Source organism: Aythya ferina (genome assembly GCF_964211825.1).
Source record: "Aythya ferina genome assembly, chromosome: 2".
Lineage (NCBI taxonomy): Eukaryota > Metazoa > Chordata > Aves > Anseriformes > Anatidae > Aythya > Aythya ferina.
The window spans coordinates 30,800,396-30,824,485 of NC_140297.1; the positions used below are offsets into that span (position 1 = coordinate 30,800,396).

Below are 24,090 nucleotides of genomic sequence, written 5' to 3' on the forward strand. Positions count from 1 at the left end.
ACCTGCCAATTGCAGTGGTTTTGGTGGCAGGCTATCTGATTTTGGCAAGAAGTCTACTAAGAAGTTTTCCACATTCGGTAGTCCTACTAAACTCACTGATGCATGCGAGTTCTATAGGTTAACAACAGCTATGCCACAGAGCCAACATACACACTGGCCATACGTGGTGAGGCCAGGAGGCTCCCTATCCAGTGTGCTCCGCACAGCTGGGGGGACACAGTCTGATGCAGGCATTTTCTGCCTCTCCCCCAGCATGTGCATGAGTGGAGAATCTCAGCAAGTAAGCCAGTGCCTCTCAGTCCTCTTACCTTTGACTTTGTCTTGTTATCTTATGCTATATGTTAAATCAACTTTGAACATAAAATAAGTAAAAAAGTACAAACTGATCACACTGGCTATATCAAATAACATGAACCTGCTCTGACTGCATTTGCATCACCCCTACAGAATACAAAGCAGGCAAGGTCCACCCCTATGCCTGCCTCTCACTCTAGTTTATGCACTGCTAAAATAGCGATGCCAAGATGCCTCAGCGCATGCGCAGATGACTATACTACAAACAAGGAATCCTCCAAGAGACCTCTCACTGAAAGCACTTATTTTTAGGCTGATTTTTTATCTCTCTTTAAAGTGAGAAAGATAATAATTACAGTATGGCTTCCCCTAATAGTGCTACCTCCACAGGATAAATCCAGGTATGAAACAAAAATGTGTTTATGCGTTAACAACAAAAGTGCTGTTCTACTGGAGTCATAATTGCACAGACACATAGACCCATGTGGAGTAACTCAGTTGTCACCATAGATTTATACGAATGAAGCAATTCACTGCTATGGAGAATATTTCTATTATAATCCATGTGTTATTATGATGTAGAAAAGAATGCAGTTTGATGGGGCTTGTGGCATTCCTAGCTTTTAGAAAAATTATTCTTTGACTTATGAGCCAAACCAGTCTGCAATGCAAATTAGTGACAATGTGCATGAAATGGCACAATTTCATCTTCAGGACACTCAGATGTATAACTGAACATTAGTAATTTCATTTGGCATGACTTATCTTTGAAATGTAAATGTTGCATTAAGATACAAGACAATACGTAACTGCTTTGGACTCAGAATTGTCATAAAATAAACTAGAATTATCAATGTGAACATTACCTTTCTATTTACTTATTTAGCAGTAGCTGAAAATGAAATGTAACATTTTCAGACAGTATATGTGAATGTGTATATTTTTTGCACCTTTGCTTCATCTTTGACTACACTTCTGATTTCTATTAAGTATGACTACCTTCCTGTCTTGTCAAGCAATTAAAGTGACAAAAGTAATAGCAGATGCCTCTTTCATAGTCAAAACTACAGCAAGCAGGCCATAGCTTGCATTTTATTACAACCAGTCCATACAGCCTAATAATTGCAAGATAATTGAAAAGATCCTGATAATAAACAACTGGTTTACTTTTTTTCAGACAAAATATATAGCCCAATTCAGGCTTCATTTTAATGACACATTAGATGGTTTCCAACTTGTCTTGATTTTTGTTTTATTTTATGATTGTAAATAAACCCTGGAAAATTCCTTCCCCGATTTTACCACCTGAAACTGCAGCTGTTGGCTGACACTATCAAAGCCTCACAATTCCAAACTCACGTGCAAATCTCATCAAGTGCAGACACTTCTAATTGATTCCAGAAGTTTTTCTTTTGCTAAGATCAGTGGGCAGAAGAAGAATAATGAGCAGCTTTTAAGCAGAGGGGGAGGGTGTTGAGCTCAGGGAGTAGAGATTTTAAAAGCTCCAGCTTGGCTGCTCTGCCAGAAATGCAGAGCAATTTTACGGTCAATTGGCCAAAGCATCTGGAACTATACATCATAGTCTGTAGTTGATGGTGGTGAAGCCGACTCTCAAACTGGCTAAATCTAAAATCAGTAACAACTCTGCTGTCACACCTAAATGGAAACTAACTTAATCTACTGCCAGATTTTACTGTGACTTTTTCTAAGGGACGTTATTCCCTTTAGGGTAGTTGTCAGGAATATTAAAAGTCCAGTCCACTGCGTGGTATAGCAGACTTTTCTGAATGAGTCTAACATAGAAAATACAGATTACAACTCGTGTTTATTTAATTCCATGTGTGTTGACAAGGCTTTTTATCATAAAGCAGTAGTTTCCTTCTATCCCCAGCTTCATTTCTAAAATACATTTCAAATACACCAGCCAATCTAGTTAGAGCACTAAGACTGTCTAAATGCTGAGGTCGTAAATCATAGCACAGGGCATGAAGCTTTCACCTTAATGGAAACCAAATATAGGATATGCTGCACTTTGAAATGTGGCACAGATGATCATAATGAGCGACCAAGGAAAAATGCTACAGAGCAGAAAACTATCGTTGATGTGGAAATAAGTTCTTATGAGTAAATGTTTGTTTTAAGTCAGTACTCATAAGTCAGTATTCTGACGCTAGTAAATTACACTAAGAAACAAGTGAGGTAACAGCAAATCTTTGTATGATGAAAGGAGAAGTAAGTTGTATAGCAATATATCACATTAAGAAGGACTGCTGTGGAATGTAGAGTACAGTGCAAATCAGTTCTTTAATAAAGAGATATTATATATTTCATCCAGACAAATTAGCTGACATGCTTGTAAGAATACAAGAATTGCACAGAAAACCAGAGCAGTCCGTTTGCTACAGAATACTGTCTCCAAAAATGTTTAGAACAGCTGCATCTACAGAGTTTAGATATTCTGGAGGAGTAAATAAATAATTTGACCACAAAGAAGTTCGTTTCTGTTTTCATTAGTTAATGGTTGAATTACGCCCTGCAGCACAAGACTCTATATATCTTCCACAGTTGGTTGTATTTGTCACGCAACACATGCCCATGAGAAATGGAAAACAAGTACTGCATTTAAAATATCACAGAGGTATGCATCCTCCCTTTTTCTCTCTTTTCCCCAGTGAAAGTTGTCCTATATCTTTATCCTTCCTAACCATAAGTGAATACATAACTGCAGATGCTTTCATAGCCAGGCTGCCCAGGAAGCTGCAGTGTACAATGGGTCTGGATGAATAGACTTGCTCTCAGATAAAAGGACTTAGCCAAAACAAATGTAAAAGATAAACAATGTCAAAATAGACATCTGTATTGTTCTCCAGCTCCTAGATCCTCGTCCTTTAGCTTAAGAGTCTCAGTACTGACTTGCAGCCACTATGTGAGTTGGTGAAAATATTCGAGACAAGAGTTCCAACAACATGTCAATGACTCCCGTTTCTACTCATTGCTCCTCATTAGTAGTACTGTCAAGTAACAGTCAGTGCTTGACCAAAATCAGCTCATGGAATATGCTGGCTGATGCCAAACCAGAGCAGTTGGATGGAAACTCTTTAAAGAGGTGTACCATCATCACGGATTTATTTTTACATATTGTGCCTGCTGAACTGTCACATAACTGAATGCACAAGCATTCAGTTTTTTTGCTACCTCCAGGTGGTTAGGAGATCCCAGACCCAGTCTGGCTAAAAAAGATTTGGCATTAGTAACACACATGATCATCACATTACACAGGCATGAAATAATCAGCCTAAAGAAAACTAACTAGTATAGGATATTACAGCACAGACTGTTGAACCAAAACACATTAGCCGTTTATAGACGTATTATAGACGTTTGCTGTCTATATCCAGTCAAATAGAATATCTCTCTCCACCAAGGTATCCTGTGACCTCCACCCAAAAAAAGAATTCTCACAAGATCTAAGTTCATCAAACTCATGTTCCTTAAACACCATGTCTTTCAAAAACCAAACCAAACCAAACCAAAAATAACAACAAAGCAAAAGAACACAGAGCCTGCTCCTTTTGCATAACTATCAATATGAAATACATATAGCACAAAGAACTGAAAATACATACTGACAAATATGCAGAGTTCCACCTCCCATTAGAAGAGAAAATTATTTTTCTTACTCTAGTATCTTCTAATCATTGTTTTTGCAAAAATGGAAGAACACCAAGAGACAACTCTCTTGGAAGGGATTCAAATATAATAGTAATGAAAATTATATATTTTAACAATAGAAACAACTACATAGTTTTCATATTGAACCAAGACTAGTAATCACATTATTTGATATATAATTTCAAAACATGGAATATCATATTTATTAGTGCTTGGACACAGTAAACAATCATACAAAGATTACAGCTTTACCAAAAACAACAGTTCTTTCTTACCTATCTTTAGCTGCATTTTACTTCCACCTTCCATTGGTCTTAGCATTACAAAACTTTCTTGCTCTGAAGAAAGTTTTATCTACTGACTAACATGAAGATAAACCTTTGGCTGCATTGATCAGAAAAGCCTGGTGACCCAGTTAGCTGGGTAGTTTGGATGAGGCTGAAGCAAAAGGGTGGAGCTGCTTTGCCTGATGGGATTGCAGTTGTTGGCTGCTTTTTTCACAGCCACCTGTGCTAATTTAAGGGCAAAATGAGAAAGGCTTCTTTCTTCTTTCATCTCCTCTTCTCTCCTAGTTTTCTCCCATTTCTGTATTTTCTTTTTTTGTTTTAACTCAGATGGTCTTCCTCCCATGCTGTAGTTCTGATAATTGTTAGATGTGTTTATGAGCTGCTCTAATTCATTAAAATGGTAGAAAGCTATTTGCAGGACTAGGAGCAGGGCAAGAATGAGTTAGGAATTAGCTGTTTGTATCATTAAATTTTGTGGAACTCTCCACTTAGATGACTACAACACCACACCTTCATCAAATCCCATAACAGGCAATCATTTGAAGTTTTAATCACTTTTTTTAATGGTTAAAAAATAATTAAAAATAGTATTTACTTCTGAAATCTTATTTAGTGGTTATAAAATATTAACGAGGAGTGCAAGTTTATGAAGAAGAAGGTCACAAGAAAAACAATATGTACTAACAGGAGTCACATAATTTTTCAGTAACAATTCAACATAACGTATGGAAAAAATGTTTCTGCACTTTCCTGCTGTGATGTGCATGATTAACTTAAGAATGCTGGGACAGAATTATTTGTTAAATTCTAGACGCACTGAGTACTGCCATCATGCCTTTTGCAGTTTATTTTTCTTTATCTCTAAGTGTACTAAAATACATTTTATATATATTAAAAAAAAAAAAAAAAAAAAAAAGTCAACATAAATTCTTTTACGTGGTGTCCTATATTCATTATTATTGTCCATGAATATTGGATTACGAAGGAATTAGTTTTCGGTAACAAATAAGGATGATGAAGTAAGAAGAACGTTATTTAAATATATTACTGACCATAAGTACTAAAAATGTAATGTTAAGAAGATTAAGGTCAGTTAAATTTGGATGTGTAGTAAAGATGGAATATGTATAGATGGAAGAAAAGAAAGATTAAATAAATGGTTTATTCCATACCTCTTACAAATTGCAATTGGATTTGAAAAAGAAGTAGAGCAAAGGAAATTGAAAACCAAGCAGATAAAAATTACCAGGAAAAATGCAGCAATAATTGTTTTATGAACCTCACAAGATGTTCAGAGTTATCTACACTATTGTGTTTAATTATGAAGGGCAGATAACCTCTATAAATGTTAAACAGAAACAATTTTTAGGACAAATTTTATACATAATTTCCAGGAAAAAAAAATAAATCATTTATTATGCTTTCTATCAAAACAATCACATCAATAATAATTGAAAATATTAATATTTCAATACTTTTCAACATTAATTGAAAATTTTATAGTAGTTTCCCTACTGTTACAAGAATCTTTTCTTGTAGATACCATTATACCCCATAGCTGCCCATAGCAACTTTCCTATCCTGAATTCAAAAATTGAATAATATATTGACAGTACATGAGCAAAACAGGTGACAGTAAATCAATTATTTAAGATGGGAGACTTTTTAATGTCATCATAAACATCACTAAAGCTTCTTACCATTACATTAGATGCAACTCTCTAGCACTAACATATTGGAATTCTTCAGAAGCATTATTTATTCTGGTTGCATTAAGAGCAAACGATTTGGAAGACACCTATTTATTAAGCGTTTTCAAACAAAACAATGTGAGCATGTTTCTCCTGTTTCTCATTTTAAATGAACCACCTAGTCAGTGCCAAACAAGTGCCAAAAAAAGAGTCATAGAGAAGTACAAATATAAAGGAGAGGAAAAAATACACAAGAAATCAGAGGAAGGTACATCTGAAAGAGGGAACAGATAGGGAGGGCAAAAAGGTTAAAATTTAATGACAGATACAACTAAAGAACAGAAAAAGAAATATTTTATTTTCTTCATGACAGAATAGGAAACTATTTAGCTTCCTCCAAACAATAGAAATAACAACCTGAAAATTTTGCTCCTACTCCTTTCATAGTAAGGGAGCTATTCATGCATATGCAACTCAGCAAGGCAATAAATGCAACTTATTTATTTCTTATTTTTATTTTTTGGTAGTTTAGAGGGTATATTTATGTCCTGGTTTCAGTTAGGACAGAGTTAATTTTCCTCCTAGTAGCTGGTAGGGTGCTATGTTTTGGATTATGTTTTGAATGACTTTTAGGAGTGCTGATAACACGTTGATGTTTTAATTGTTGCAGAGCAGTGCTTACACCAAGCCAAGGACTTTTCAGCTTCTCACTCCCTTCTGCCAGTGGGCATGCAGGGGGTGCAGCAAGAGCTGGGAGGGGACAGATCCAGGACAACTGACCAAAGGGGTATTCCATACCATCTGACATCATGCTAAACGATATATAGGGGTGGCTAGCCAGGGTGGGGGAGCCAGCTGCTCAGGATTAGGCTGGGCATTGGTCAGCTGGTGGTGAGCAATTACATTGTGCATCACTTGTTTTGTACACAGTATTATTAGTAGTACTATTATCATCATTATTGTTATTATTATTATTGATATTATTATTTTCCTGTCTTAATAATCTCTATCTGTCTTTATCTCAACTCACAGGCTTCACTTTTCTGTTTCTCTCCCCCATCTCAGAGAGGGAGGGGTTTCAGTTAGGTGAGCTGTGTGGTGTTTAGCTGCCAGCCGGGTGAAACTACAATTTGACATAGAACTCTTCACAAATTCAGTTAGAATACCTTAGTACCTAAAGTCAGAGCTAGCACGATAGAATTAATTGCCAAATATTAAAAGTCTTTGCATCAAGTCTATCTGTTAGTCAGTAAATCCTAAAAACATTTTCCATAAGACATTTAAGCAAGTAAAATCTTTAAAATATCTGCTCAGTTCTGGCAGACTCTTATCAGAGAAATTCAAGAACTCTGATTTACACACCAAGCTTTGACAAAATAACAATATTGGGGAAAAAAATCATTCTTGATTAGTGGCATTTGTCTGGCTTTAAATATTGTCCAATAATTATTGTTTCCTGTCCGAAGAAAAAAGAAAAAAAAAGACCTACATAAGTATAGTGTATTTTTCCATTCTCTTATTGCCTGACCTCAGAGAAAAGCAGGAGAATCAGCACGACTACCAGAAATCTATTAGAAAAGTTATCAACAGCTATAAATTTTGCAAGTCAAGAGAATCCTTTTGAGTTCCACCAGTAACAGGTCTGATTCTTGATCCTTATTATTTATTTTATTTATTTTATTTTTCTGGTTTTAATCCAAAGATTAACTTTCTGATAACAGTTCTACTAGTCTAGCAAGATTCATAACATTGTTGAGAACCAACTTTGCATCTGACCAGCAGTAAGTAGCTTGGGAATGTCATTCTGATCGGAATCATAATAATGATTAAGTGTTATCCAACTCAGATTATATTAAAAGAATTGTTTTAAGAGGAATTGCCAATTTTGCTGAGGAAAACAAAAAACAAACAAACAAAAAACAAAACAAAACAAAACAAAAAACTACCAGCAGTGTAGATTAAAAAGCAAAAGTCACAAACAGGATAAAAGTATGTCTTATGAACACAAAAATAACCATACCTAATAAGATAAAAGGTCTATTTAATCCAGTATCCTATCTTTGTCAATGGCTAAAAGTCTGTTCCTGATGTACTGTATAAGTACAGAGTGATATATTTGGTATTTGAAACTTTTCCAGCCTCCAAATTTCTTCAGATTTGTTCCAGTGAAATGTGAGTTAATTCCAATTCAGAAATACACTTCTGATATTCTGGTGAAAGCATATAGCAATAATTCGGTATTTTTGCAAGGATATGTAAAGAAACAGTTTTCTGACTTTTTTTCAATGTACATGGGGTGTAGAAAAAACAATAATTTTCTTTAAAGTAAATGGCAGAAAGGAATAAGTAACTAAGAAACAAACAAACAAAAGTATTATATTCAAATAAAGTAATGGAAATAAAGAAACCAAATGTAAATGTAATGTTATCTTTTTTTTTTTGTTGTTTTGTTTTTGTTTTTGTTTTGTTTCCTAAAACAGAATGAATCATAGAATAGCTCAGATTGGAAGGGACCTTAAAGATCATCTAGTCCCAACCCCTCTGCCATAGGCAAGGATGCCATAAAAGTAATAACAATAGTAATATAGGATCATCAGTATAGTACAGTATACTTCAAAATAAATGTCTTACTTCATATGCACAGTCCAACAAAGTAAGCTGATTCCTTAAGTAGCCAAGTTTGTATACACTTAAGAAGACTGAGCAGCGGATGATTTCCAGAATTCCTGCTTTGGGCCTAAGAACAAGAAATAATTCATGTTAGTGTTCTATCTTTTCTTCTTTATTAACTTGAGTGAAATAGAGAATGTAGAAATAGTCTGTGATGTCCTGCACTTGCATCAAGTCACCTCTCTTAACCTTACATTTTGGCATATGGATTTTATGTTCAGCTAGAACACTAAAATTTGCTGTGAGAATACATATATGCAAAGAATATATGTGAACTCACCCAAGTGTAAATATGTCTTTTGAAAAATTACAACAGCAAAATTCTGAAAACTGCTACTTGAATAGCACAGAATCTTTTCATAGGTCTATTTCTGTAAATTTCTACTAATTCACTTTGCTAAGGCTGTTAATACAGATCTCTGGTATATTGACAGACTTTTACCTATTCTGAAATAAACTTTCAGTACATACAAGCAAAAGGTATTCCTTTCTGAGAAAATAAAATAGAAAGAATAGTAGGTGCAAAAGTAGAAGTGGCACAACGGTGAAGGTTCTATATACATTTTTGTTTTAGCAGGGCAAATAGTTTCTCTGTAGAAAATTGTTATTTACTTTTCTGTAGGGTCACAGTGCCTATATGGACTACTTCCATAGTGTATGTCTCACTGAGCTGTTGTTTTTCTTAAGCACCAATTTGATTTGAAACCATAATGACTAAATTTAGTCTAAAGTCAAAGATTTAGACTAAGGTCTATCCCTTACATGAGTTTGAGTCTAGTCTTAGCTATACCATGCACTTTTCATATACTGTCAGCCTATCTATCTGCCACCCATGGTGTGCTACATGGGACACATACAATATGTCTGAGCTTAAACAGCCTTGGGCCAGTCTTCAAGCCATTTTGGCATGCAAGAATCTCAAAACCAGAGATGATGACCCAACAAATGCTAGCAAATTTGAGCACATGGGCAGCCAGTGCTGCAATATAAATATGGCCATTAATTGCTATTGGAGTACTCCTAGTTTTACTTATTGGTTATTTGTGTTATCTTCTAGTCAACAGGTAGAAACATATATCACAGAATCACAGAACTGTAGGGGTTGGAAGGGACCTCGAAAGATCATTGGCTCCAACCCCCCTGTCAAAGCAGGTTCCTCAGAGCAGGCTGCCCAGGTAGGCGTCCAGACAGGCCTTGAATATCTCCAGAGAAGGAGACTCCACAACGTCCCTAGGCAGCCTGTTCCAATGCTCCATCACCCTCACCATGAAGAAGTTATTTTGCATGTCAGTGCAGAACTTCCTGTGTTCTAACTTGCAGCCATTGCCACTTGTCCTATCCCCACAAACCACTGAGAAGAGGTTGGCTACATCCTTCTGTCCCCCACCCCTCAGATATTTATATACACTGAGGAGATCCCCTCTCAGTCTTCTCTTCTCCATGCTGAACAGACCCAGGTCTCTCAGCCTTTCTTCATAGGGAAGATGCTCCAGGCCCCATATCATCTTTGTGGCCCTCCACTGGACTCTTTCCAGGAGAAATATATGTCAGAGTACATTTATAGTTCTTTATCAATATATTTTTGACACACTCGAGATTTCCATATAATAACAAATAATGCTTAATAATAGAAGAAGAAAAAAACTTCTGTCTCTTGCCTGTTCTCCATAAGAAATCCAAAAGACGTCAGGGACAGAATGATAAAGCAAATTCTCAGCAGAATAGTTCCCTGTGATAACACCTTAAAAAAAAAAAAAAAAAAAAAAAAAGTAGAAAAATATTAGTTTAGACTAATTTGCTAAAGAGAAACTGAACCTAATAGAACAGCAGTTTCAGCTTCCTCACTCAGTGATGTTAATGTCCACTGACTCACTTTTGAGGTAATTTGTTTTATTTTACAAAGATTTTCAGTAACCACCTTTATAGTTGCCACTATGTCCAAAATAATAAAGATATATCCTTCTGTACTATGTGTTTTCCTGAAGTTATTTAATTCTCTTATGCCTTTGTCCAAGAGAAAACAATCATATCTCTAAGTTAAAACCACCTCAGCCCTCTTCTTTTTCTTCATCTTACATTACCGTCTTTACAATTGCTACCTATGAATCCCAATGAATACAAAACAAACAAACAAACATACACAAAAAAAAATGGTGAGACTAAGAATTCAAATGATGTGACAACATAACCATATTTTAACAAGAAACAACACTGATATTACAAGAAACAACATTGTTATTGTCCCTTCATGAAAACTCAACACTTGTTTCCCAGTTCAGCAAAACTCTTCAGTTCATACCATTGACTTTAATCAGACTTAAAACTTTTAAACTTTAACATGTGTGTTATCATTTGGACAAACAGCAGCATGAGGATTTATGTCTTTAACATTTACATCTAAGTTATTTTGAAAAGCCTTTTTTTTTTTTTTTTTTCACTGAAGCAACAACAACAATACAGAACTAGTAGATTTTGCTGAGTTATATATACTATATACTAGAATCCTTTATATACTAGAATACTTTCTAGTTTGAATAGCAATAAATTTTACGAACAACATCTTGTACTTCAAGATTACAGGAATTGAAAAAATAAAAATCTGTGAATGTCTGCCTTAATTTCAATAAACTCCACTCTGTGACAAGCCCACTTTCCTTCAGTGGTGGCCCCTACCTTTAAAGTATCTAAAGTATCTGTGAGTGTGGGAGGCCACAGGAGAATAATCTCAAGTTTTACAGCTGTGTGAACTTACAGTGCCCATGTTTGCAAAAAACGTCAAACCATACACTCTAGCTGGGTAGGGTTCTGTTTAAAAGAAGAATCACAAGCACCTACTTGGATATCCTTAACAAATGGTAACTGAACAAAGAAAACGACATCCCAGTAACATGCACACTAAACAGCAGTCTCAGTAGTTTACAAGCCAGAACACACTTCTCACAAATCACTCTATTGCACAGATTTATACAAGGATAGATCAAATTAATTACTGGATTGATCCACTGCCGTCCATTCCATCCTTCCTTATGATAAACTTACAAAATCTCAAACTGATGTATTGTAGTCTACTTAGATGAAGACTTGGAGAAAGTCTTTTCTTACACTCTTACCCTGGGCATCTGCTATTGGTCACCACAGGAGACAAGATATTGAACTACATATTGAACCGTGGGGAGACTCAATATATCACTTATGTTTTGAAATTCTTGCTTAAATCAAGAAAGCCAAAATGCTCTGATGGGTCTATACTTTTATCAACATTTTTATCGTTTGGAATACAATTTCAGATTCCCAATATAGGTTTTAAAATATGTCAGTAAAAGAATAAATTAAAGGTACTCTTTTTGAAAACTTCAGTTTCTAGAATCCAAAAATTCTACAGCTCTCCTAAGGTTAAAAGACTTTCAGTTGTCAACATGAAGCAATTTGCGTTGAAATGACAAAACTTTTGGACAGTATTTTTTTTATTATTTTTGTTATAAAATACAGCACAGACTCTAAGTTTAATAAAAAGAGTAGTTCTTAAACTGATCATCTTGCCACAGTAAGTTCAACTCTCAATTCAGCTTCCTGTAAAAACTGGGTCATACAAAAATTCAAGAAGTAAAGCAAGCAAAGAAAAACATGATTTGGCACAGGCATAAGGGAACTCACCCATAAATTTTGTAGAAATGCTTTGTTATGTTTTTCAATGATTGTTTCTTGTCAGATAAAAGAATTTGCCAGGCAACTGGGACTGGAATTCAAGATTTTTTCCTCTTTAGAGATTGTCCTCACTTTTCAGTTGTAGAATTGCACCTTTTTTAAAAACTAGTCCTGGCCAGCTGTGTCTGATTTTGCTTTGTGTTTCCAGTGCAATGCACTGGCTTCTACAGACTGTCTTAAAAATGTCCCTAGACTGATAGAGCATTGTTCTGAGGAAAGGAACATAAAGCCTTAGGTAACAAGAAAACTGAATATCAAATATGAATTTTGAGGATGCCATGTAATTTTTGAAGAGTTCATGTAGTTGCTACTTTACAATATATGCTTAAAGTCACACTTTGCAGAAAAGGAATGATCTCTACAATGATTTTGAAAAAAATAAATGTTAATGTTTGTCTTCAGGGAAGGACCCAACAGCACCTGTTGTGAATGAATACGAGTGTCTCCAAGTTCCAGTTTTAAAAATCTGTATATTTTCACACTTTTCTGACCTTCCACTGTTTCTGAGTTGGCCAGCATTAGACAAACAGCTAAGTCCTAGGCATCTGGGTTTCCTTATTATTCCAATTTCAGAAAACTGAGGAGCTGATTAAGTCTACCTTTCTTTATGTAACTGGAGTGCCTAAAACCATATTATTAATTTAAGCTTCCTCTGTACTCAGTGGGAGACTGCATTTACTGAATGATTGTTTCTTGCCATTAGCTAGAAATTAAGTATAGAGGTGAAAGTAGGTATAGCAGGCTAAACTCTCCTAGATTGAGTCTTGCATTTGAGTGGGTGATAGAAACACTTCTCCAAAACAGACACATTGTGGGCATATTTTTTCCTGGTGTTTTCTCTCATAACTTCTTTTTTTTTTTTTTTTTTCCCTAAAAGATATTTTAGTTTCCATTTCTAAAAAAGTAAGAAAACGAATAACAAAAACACAAAAGAGACTCTCAGAATTAACATCTTTTCAGGAAACAATAAATATTTTTATTATTCATTTTTGATGGATTTGTATTCATTTTTGATGGATCTTGATAAGCTTGATAACATTGACACTGTAATATAGTAATTCAGATTGCAGCTTTCTCTCCACAATGAAATAAAGGAGAGAATTCAAGAATTTGGACCATGAACATGCAAACTAAATTTACTCAAACAGTCTCTCTAACACGTGAAAAACTACAGCTTGAAGTTATCATTTGACTCACCAAATTTACCAAATCACAGAAGAAAAAAATACACAGATTAAAAAATTGAGACAAAATGAAAAATTCAAAATTAAGTTTTAAACATGGATTAATTTCCATGATTAATTAATTTCTCAGTGTCTGGGAAAAAAAAAAAAAAAAAAAAAAGGAACAGAAATACATTTTAATGTATTAGAAGCAGAATAGCAGAAGAAATTTAATGTAATAGAAGCAGAAAAAACAACTGAAATAATCTTATGATTTAGGAAAATAAAATTCACATATAAACAACCTTTTATCTTTTAGGTTAAAATGCTATGTGAGGTTCTTTGATTATTTTGAGCTACCAGAGCCAGGTACAATCACATTATATGGATTCTCTTTTTGAGGTCAATTTCTGTTTGTCTTCCTTTTCAGACACTCACTTCAGAACCACAAGATTTTGAAGAGTAGCCTTTTATAAATTTTCTTATGGGTCTATACCATCTGTGTCTCAGAACGTGAAAGACTGAAGGAATCTAAATTGCAACCTGCAGTTATTTGCAATCTCATCAAACTCACACAAATGCATAGCAATGTAAAATCTTAGTACTGTGATTCAGCCTTTGACTTCCTAAGTCCTTTGCCTTCTGAAGGCTGGAGCCTTACTGGGAACTGTGAAGGTAGAAGGTGTAAGTTACTCTTCACTATAGATACATGTATCATATTCACATGCAAGAAAAAAAAAAAAAGTGTGAAATGTTTGTTCATTTGTGTCCTAGTCAAGGACTACCAAGAAATTTGTGGTGAAATACACCACAATGCCATTTGGGAGTAGGAAGAGTAGGTAAATTGTGGCAAATACAGAAAAGCTATCTGGAAACAACTGCAGTTTTGTGAGTTGGGGTTGAGTTCAAAAATCTCCATGAATCTTCTCCCAGCATATCACTATCCATCTTTTTTGGCTAACAGGCAAGATTCTTAAACTATTAACAACCAACTCATGTTTAAAATAACTAAATAAAATAATAGAGATGAGATGAGATGAGATGAGATGAGATGAGATGAGATGAGATGAGATGAGATGAGATGAGATGAGATGAGATGAGATGAGGAGATGAGATGAGATGAGATGAGATGAGATGAGATGAGATGAGATGAGATGAGATGAGATGAGATGAGATGAGATGAGATGAGATGAGATGAGATAAGATAGTGTTATAATGACACTTCTTCATACTCAAGAGTTTTGGAGATGTATTTGAATTTGGTTCTTCAGTTGGCTCTACGCCAATGATGACCCTAGAAAGCAGATCTGGCAGCATTTTCAGCAATAGATATCTTGCCATCTAGTCTGCAGATTTACCCGTTGGAGAAAGAGAACTGCCATCACCTGAAGGATTTTTTACCAAAACACAGACATTTTGTGCAAGTTTGCAAACAGCAAACCAATCATGTGGCGTAAATATCTATTTATGTTTGCTTTCCTAACTTGCTCTTTACAGTTCCAGTGATATAGTTACATACTGTCTCAATTCTCATATTTATTTTCAAATTTGTATCACCCTATGAACTGGATGCTGGCAGCTGAGACATCCATTTTCTAGGCATCACTCTACCAAAATCAACATTAGTCAGTGGATTATATCACTAAACTAAACATCTTATAATAAATCTACACGCTGCAAGTTGTACTGAGAAAAGAATGTGCTTTTTACACCTTTGTTAGTACTAGCATTTTCAACCCACTTAAACATTATTTGAATGGATATATACATAAAATAAATGAATATTTATATACTGGAGTATTTGCATAAACAGAGAAGCCTGTTGTACCACAGCAGGTTCCCCAGTTATGAGTCAGCCACAACTTTACAATGTGGTTATTGGCTGTAATCAAACAGAAAAAAATATTTTTGTTGGATTTTTATTCCATTGAAAGCTCGAAAAAATATTTTGGAGCCTTAAAAAAGAAGAAGAGTTATAGAAGTTTGGGAAGAAGTTTACATTGCTTGAAACTGACAGATTATCACAGCATATATATAAATAGAGAGAGAGAAAAAAAATAAATCTGTTTAACCAAGGAAATATGCCAGTCCAAATGTGCATTTAGATGTAAATTGAAAGATTCCAAAATGACTTTTATATTTCAAAGGACTCAGATTGTTATTCCTACTGAAGAATAAATAACATTAATTTAATAAATTATTTAATTAATAACATTTAACAATAAATGTTATTAATGTCGTTAATAATATTATTAATAATTTAATTAATTAATTAATATATTATTGTTGACTGTTAATAATAATAAATTAAATTATTTAATAATTTTCTCAGCCTGTTGTCTTCAGGGGTTCAACAGAAAAAGATGTCAGGGCATTTCATAATTTAGCAGATGCCCTGCTGTCATATCACAGAATCACAGAATCATCTAGGTTGAAAGAGACCTCCAAGATCATCTAGTCCGACCTCTGACCTAACACTAACAACTCCTCCACTAATCAGATACTTTCAACATTGAAATGATGCGTGTTAATACAATGCTATGGAACTTGTGTTCTTAGGTGTCTTTGTATGCATTTTATTTTAACTGAGAATTCCTTAAAAAAATTGAATTCTTAGCAATATTACTTACATGATGCTTGGTCATGTCCTATTGATTGGATATATTAATTTTGTTCTCAACTTTCAAGAGACCTATCTTATCACTTACTAGTTTTTGTCTAATTGAAACTGCTCTCATATTCATAGCTTTATAATCACAGTAAATGTTATAGTATCTATCAACAATAAAAAAAGACACTGCAAAAAGTGTTTAAGGTATACTTCACTTTGATTTATGTGATACATACCGTCCTGGAGCTATGAGACTTCTGCTTTGAATGTACTGCAGTTTTACACTCCTAGCACTCTCTCTGGGACTGATCCAAATCCCATTATTTCAATGAGCTTTGGATCAGATCTAGATGTGCAGAGCTCAGAAGTATTTTTTTATTCTCTGGATGTAGTACAGATTGCTATATAGAAAATAAACAGTGTATATGCTCTCCTGTGGAAAATATATATTTGTTCTTTCTTGTTTTGCTCTTTTTCTGTTAAAAATGTAGGTCATTCAGACTACAGGTATACAGTTGCTCTTTGCGTATAGAGAAACTTAACACTTCTACAGGGCGTGAGACCAAACACTGAGCAACTGTAATCACTTGAGAAATGTAATAGCTGTGTGCTGCATCTTATGGCTATTATGAAATGGAACTTATACCTAAAAATGAGGAAAACAGTTAGCTTTCTCCATTTATGGAGCTATGCCACAGTTATGACATAATTCATAGCCAGACAGAAAGTTCCAGTTGTATCCATAGACATTTCATAATTCAGTGTAGTGGAAAACTGATATTGAAGAATGATTTTTGCCAAGTTATTCATACACAAGCTTCCTTCTCATGACAGCTTCCTCACTGTACTCTAGAGCAATGCTGGAACTCTGCCTTGGGACCAGCACTTTTCTACACCCACGCCAATGGTTTATGTCCTGAGATGAGGTGCTTCCAGTCCCCTGTGCTCTCCTTATCCTTACTGCCTTATTTCCCCACAGTTTTCTGCAGAGAATTTTCTCGTTGTTTTGCTACAATAAGTTTATACATGGTGGATGTATACTTTTCCTCTCTGTGATTGCAAGAATTTAATGATCAGCTGGGCTTCGGGTGCATTTTTCAACTTCCCTTATTACCATTCTTAAACAGCTGCAGTTATCAGCAGAGAAATAATCTGGACCATCCATTTTTCCTTGTCAGACCACAAAAAATACAAAAGGAGAAAAGAAAAATTATGAAAAAACTCGTGAACAGACTCCTTAGTTCTTGCCATTAAAAGCAGTTTCAACAAAGTAAACAAACAAGTAAACAACAAAACGCTTGATTTGATCCCTAGAAAAACATGACTTGCTGATCATATGCAGGACTCTAGAAGCATATCCTGAAAATCTTGCAAAGGCTTTTCTCGATTTATTTTCTCGATTTATTTACTGGAATTAAGTGTATACCCTTTTTATTTGGGAGGTATTAATGCTCACCTTTGGTTAATTTCCTGTCTTCAGAAATTTCTCAGAATAGACTAAACTTCAGATGGTTTAGTAATCTTTAAATTCCTTGCAGTTGTGGTGTGACCTTTTATAGAGATGAACATGATGTGTAGAATATTTTAATGTTAATCAGAAGAGAGTTCCTGAGTTAGCTTTTGTATCTTGTTAGCTTTCAGAATGCTACATAAAATGCTTTTTAAACATTTCTCAAAACCAGTATTGTTCTACTGCTTTGATGTGCTACTCAGAACACATCAATACAAAACAAATTAACAATTACAAATACAAAACAAATAAACAATTAAGCAAATAAATAAATAAATAAATAAATAAGTGGCCTGCTGCCATGTCTTCCATTATTGCACACAAAGACCCTTTTCACTGCCCTTCTTGCAATGGGATGTAAGCATTTCTGAGTCAGAAACTTCAACATTCAGACAAGACTTCTGAAAACTTCGCAATACTTTGGAATCCTTTGAACATGTTTAGACATGCAAAATAGACTTATTTCCAGAAATCCACCACTTGGACAGATTCAGACATGTCATTCAAGGCATCAGGGCACAGCAAGAGGAGCTGCTCCCCACACAAGTGGCATAGTGGCCAGCAGCAGTCCAGTGGGCTGGGCTATGGAGCCAAGGAAAAGGTCACAATCCAGCAAGGTAGGTAGGGGACAGTAATTGCCATTGGCCAGGGGCCAGAGATTAGTGGGAAAGCAAGCAGGGATGAGGCAGGTCCATGGTCTGGCAGAGGCTGACGACCCCAGGGGGCCCTCAATGCCTTGGCTGCTGGCCTGTTGCAATGTCTGTGACACAAACGACAAAAAGACCGCTACTTAACCAAGGAGGAATTGGAAAGAATATAAGAAGGGCAAACGACATTTTATTAAATGCTTGACTTTGTGGTGGTTTTGGTAGGCTTTTGACTGATTTCAGGGATACTAGGTTTATGCATTCAAATTATGCTAGTTAACTAAAAAAAAATCCCTTTACTAAAGTAGAAAGAGTTTTCAAGGAAGAAAGAATGAAAAGGTAGTTGGAAAGGTGTGTTAATATCTCACTTCTTGTAGGTGGAGAAGGCCTTCAGAGACCACACATAGGGTAACCGTGTTGTGTTACTAGAGAGATCCTGTCATCCCAAACCCATGCTGGGAAATATCTCCCTCTCTCTGCACTTCTGTCAATGCTGTTGCACATTCAATACTGGAAGAGCAATTTGCCCCAAGGCAGTGGTCCACTAACTCTGAACTCATGCTGAAGATTCCTACCTGCAAGCACCACAAGACCTTTACAATCCTCCTTCTAAAGCTTGGACAATATTGGAATCCATAAATTTGACCAACTTTGATATCTTAAGACCTATATAGCTTCAAGTCTGAGATACATGTATGTTCTTCCTTGCATGAGGTCCTAAAACCTGAAGCAGAAACATACTTTTTCTACAGAACATTTATTATTTTTAATTGAATTGCTTAACTTAAGCACATGCATCTGTAAATGGTTAATAAAGTTATTAAATATTTTAATTAACATGTTAATGCATATTATTATATATTTAGTAATTTTTATTGGACTTTTTACAGAATTTATGATTATAATAGTTAATATACATGTATGATACAGGCCTTAGAGTTTCTTTATTAGAGGACTTAGATTATGCTTTATTATTTAAATATGAGACATATGTCATGAGACATATTACTGTCAGCATGAGATGGTATTACTCAAAGATATGAATTATTTACAGATATGAATTACTTACAGTCACAGTAGCAAGGAGGTCAATATACAGCTCCATTATCACTGCAAAATGCATTACTGCATAGCAATTAAGGTAAGCTGGTACTCTTGGGTTGAATGGAACTTCTTTTCCAGTGACCTGTATGAAGCAAAGCAGATCATGATGAAGAAAAGCCTTCATCATTGACACAATCCAGTCTGATATTCTTTAGTATTCTTTATAATTACAAACACAAAAGGGTTAAGGGGCATAGATAATTGCCCAGAGATAATCTACCTTCAAATTTATGTAATACCTAGCATGCAACAGAGTTTAAATATGTGTGCGTGTATGTTCACAGCAGAAAGAAAAAGATAAATTATCTTACTCCGTAGAACTATTTTGGAAATCTCTTTAGGAAATGAATAATGAAAAGATAAACTAGAAGATATGTTTTTTCCTTAAAATAAAATAATAATAGTAGTAGTAGTAATAATAAAAAGTAAAACATTAATTTCCTTCATTTTCTTTTCCCATTTCATCTTCCCTTATGCCTTATCACTGATAATTTGCTAATTTAAAATAGCATGTGTAGAGTTTTTAACATTGATCCACTAGCATTAAGAGGTCCAAGAAAATTACACAAAACTGAGAGCCTCTGCATGTTATATTTACCACTGGGATTTCCTCAGGAAGGCCAAGTCTAGGTTTGCCTGGTCCCCAGCCTGGCCCTTTGAATAAGACAGAAAGCTTATTGCAAAATCCAGGTGTGGCCCAAAATGTGTTCCAAATATGAGCCAAGGGACGTAACTGAAAAAAAAGAGCAAGTGATTTTTCATTGTTAGTAAAATAAAATTTAGTAAAATGTTATATTTTACTCATTCTTAGCTTTCAAATAAAAAGTTTTGAAAGTCTGTAAAGAGAATAAATTAAAAAAGAAAAGTTCAGAAAACCTGACTGAAATAGGCAGGAGCTGTATCAGGCCCTTGGTTCACAGATGACTTCTGCTCAGAGGAAAATTTCACTTTCTTGTAAGCAATACATTGTATTTAATGGCATTTTTTATAGCTCTATTTATGGTGGTTTTAAAGTAGAATTTTGTTACTGGGACATATATGATGTCCCAGTAGTATGAGAGTATATATGATATACTCTCGATTCCTAAATTCCTTAGATTTTGTCTGGATCATATATAATTGCACAGACTGTGGCCATCCTTCCAGCTTCCATCCCAGACACCACTTTGGGTAGAATCTCATTCACTGAGATACCTCATGGGGTATGAAAAGTCCCCATGAAGAAAATTGGGACTTATTTATTCCTCAGTCCCTGAGGTTTTTATGGAGAATTTTTACCCAGCTGAAGAGGAGCCTGGACCAAGAAATCCACCAAGAAACATCATACTAAGATTTTTTTTTCTTCATTTTTAAACTGCATTCAAACTGTGTTACAGCTTTTGTTGAAACCATGATATATAATCCTGTCAACACAAATCATTCTGTAGTATCTTGAAGAGGAAATATTCCATACAGATAAAAACAGATAGTAAAGATATCACACCATGGGACTATTTATGAAATAGTAGTATTTAGAGAAGACATAAACAACAGACTTTTTTTTTTATTTTCCATCTGTGCTTCTCTGCATATTCCTTTGTGCATGGCAAAATGGACATCATTCAGTGGGTAAATCACAGACCTGTTACATCTCCCTCATAATTAGTTAATAATTTTACAGTATTGTACTTCAATTATGGCTCTACGTGATCTATATATGTTCAATGCAGCAAGTGGAAATATTTGGTTTTTGTAATGAAATAATTACAATTAATAAATGAAGATAGATTAACTGACTTGTGCAGCAATGCAGAGTTAACCTCAATTGTGCCTAAGAGAGTTTTTTTGAACATCAGTGGCTGTTGAAAATACCAGTCAGTGATACAAAGTGATACAAACTGCACCTGGAGCAGAATGGGTTCAAATGAATTTACTGGATGTGTTAAGCCATATACAACTTTAGCATCTTCTGCTTCAAATGTTCCTGAAAAAAAAAAAAAAAAAAAAAAAAGAGCAACAAACAATCAAATTAAAAGTATACTTATTTTTGTTTGACAAACTAACTAAAGATAAGGAAGAACATTTTTGTTTGTTTGTTTTACCTACCAAATATCCTGTCCCAGATAATGAGTGTGCCACCATAATTTTTGTCAATGCAGTAAGGATTTCTGCCTGTAATGAAAATCAGTGGCAAGTCATTCCATATATAAGAATATGTGTGACTGAAATATGGATGGAAATCTTAGCATCGACTTCTAGTCTAGTTTTAAGTTGTAGTAGGTTAGCTACCTTTTATGTGTCTATAAAATGTCTTTTTTTTCTTATTAGGCATGTAATCTCTTTCTACTCAGATTCAAATACACAGATCAAATGTGTCATATCCCAAATTTCTGTGAAATAAATAGATTTATTTGGAAAGTAAATTTAGCTAAAATATATATTTAGAAAAGGAAAATTGAAGAGCAAACAAAAAAATCACCTCATCAATTTATACCTAAGCATTTATACCTAAGCAAATATATACCAGATATATTTATGCACAATCATCTCATTAATGGCTTTCGTCTGTCCATGTTCTATGTCATGTGTCTGATCCTGTCTTTATTATTAAATTCAGGATGATCCTTTTTTGCTAGAGAATGCATTTGTATATGAGCCATCCTACCAAAAGAAAACCCTCACTGCTTACACTGCTTAAATACCCCCAACTTTGTGGAGTTTGTTTGGAACAACTGTACAACACTTGATCAGCTCTGGAGTGATTCTGCTCAACTCTGATCGGGATCAGGCTCAGAGGATTAGTCTGGATTTACAGCAGAGCAAACAAGAGCAGAGTGTCTCCCTCCAGGATTACCAGTACTTGTGCAAATTTTAAGGATTAGACACTTACAGCACCACAGTCTTTTTAAAAAGTCTACAGTGCCATAAACACTTTACATGGAGGATATAATAAATATTAATAACATCCTCTGTACATATGACTGCATTTGAGTCTGTTTCAAATTATTTTACTCTTCCATGCTACTATTACATTTCTCCTTGTTATCTATGCACACTGAATGAGCTAATGGCATCTATGAAACCCACTCTTATTCCGCAGCTATGTTCATGGCATTTTTATGATGCATTGGAATTTTTAATCAAATTTAGGTGTTTAGTACTGTGTTTAATGGTTCTGAATATTGATGGAAAGTCATATCAGCTGTCATGTACAAGTGTGAAGTGATATTTTTAAAAAATTCAGACAGTTGGAACTAAATTCCACTAAAACATTAAACAGCTCTACTTCAAAAAGAAAAACATATTTTTGCATATTTAGTGTTTGAATTTGAATGCAAGAGCATCTGTTATTGATCAACAAGATGATCATGTTTTAGCAGTCAGAGAAGTTGAGATATTTTTCTATCATTCCTCATATTTGCAAGTGTTTAACTACTTTGTTCAAAATCTTCAAATTATCTCATGTTACCTAGGCTTAATTCCTGCTTAGTAATTTATCTCAAATGTAAAAAACACTTACCATGATGAACTCTGTGATGACTGGGAGTGTTAAGAATCCACTCCAAAGGACCAATATTGGTGATAACCTGGAAAACAATTAATGTTTATATAAGTTTGAAAATACTGTATAAAATCAATAGGAAAGAGGGAAAAGAGGAGGATGAAAGGCGTATAGAAGATGTTTATCTTCGGGAGACTTGCCTCAGAAGAATGCAAATTTTTTGCCTCAACCTTTTCACTGTGTGAGCTAGAAGAATTTTCAGCAACAAAAAAAGTGAAATCTAGTTAAATAAAAGTTAAAATATATACATATTTTCTTGATCAAACATCATATTTTCTTTTTATATTTTATTATTAGTTCATGATTCTACACAAATCACTTCACTCACAATATTTATCTATATCCATTGGCACTGCTCAAGATCCAGTGTAACTGTTTAAGATGTGAACACTCTGCCTCACAAAATGGCTGGAACTGACCCAGAAACAACCACTTCTTCTTCCTTCAGTACCTTTGATTACTTGTCAGTAGCTTTCCTTTACCCGAGCAGAAGCAGCACAACAAACCTCATTAGGGAACTGATACTTTTTTTTTTTTTTTTTTTTTTTTTAATTAGTTTAACTGGATCAGTTCCTGAATCTGATCCAATATATGATCACAAATACTCACATGAGCTAGAGGCATAAGAAGCAGCGGCAACTGAGACCAGTATAAATTCATAGTGAACCTGCAAGCTAAGTCAGTGATTCAGCAGACAGAAATCCAGCCTTGATCCTTTTAGACCAGAAAACATCGATTGCCATAAACTCACTCTAATGATTCAAGCATTGTCATAAAATGCTGATGAGTTAAGTTTGTATGAGCAGGGTTTTGTGCTAAAAGGTATTTGCCTGTATTATGGAGCCAGAGGTAAGCTAGCATTAACTTCAAATCTTTTGCTTTGGTTAGCTCAATAGAAGTGTGTGGATAACCAGACATAGCCACTATTCCTTAATCCAAAACACAGAACCATCAGTCAAAAATAGATGCAATCACTGGATGAGTAAAATGTGTTTGTGGTCAGAATATATCACAAAATGGTATCTATTTGCCACGTCTGGTTATGACCATAACGTCTTACAGTTAAAAGAGAAATAAAATAAAATAAAATAAAATAAAATAAAATAAAATAAAATAAAATAAAATAAAATAAAATAAAATAAAATAAATAAAATAAAATAAAATAAAATAAAATAAAATAAAATAAATAAAATAA

At 34.5% G+C, this 24,090-nt stretch overlaps 1 protein-coding gene across 2 annotated transcripts in view; it reads right to left on the bottom strand.

Annotated features, from left to right (window-relative positions):
• Positions 1 to 24,090, bottom strand: part of AGMO (alkylglycerol monooxygenase) — a 197,904-nt gene that overhangs the window by 74,274 nt on the left and 99,540 nt on the right. Inside the window, exons 6-13 of one of the 2 annotated variants that reach the window (XM_084510967.1) lie at positions 22,854 to 22,920; positions 21,440 to 21,505; positions 21,238 to 21,317; positions 19,953 to 20,087; positions 19,320 to 19,436; positions 10,273 to 10,355; positions 8,576 to 8,681; positions 4,789 to 7,400 (exon numbers count right to left, since the gene is read on the bottom strand). In XM_084510967.1, coding sequence (XP_084367093.1) covers positions 7,353 to 7,400; positions 8,576 to 8,681; positions 10,273 to 10,355; positions 19,320 to 19,436; positions 19,953 to 20,087; positions 21,238 to 21,317; positions 21,440 to 21,505; positions 22,854 to 22,920 — 702 coding nt within the window. In that variant the 3' untranslated portion in view covers positions 4,789 to 7,352. Of the gene's footprint in view, positions 1 to 4,788; positions 7,401 to 8,575; positions 8,682 to 10,272; positions 10,356 to 19,319; positions 19,437 to 19,952; positions 20,088 to 21,237; positions 21,318 to 21,439; positions 21,506 to 22,853; positions 22,921 to 24,090 lie in introns of those variants that run through there. The other variant, XM_084510966.1, reaches the window with a different exon arrangement.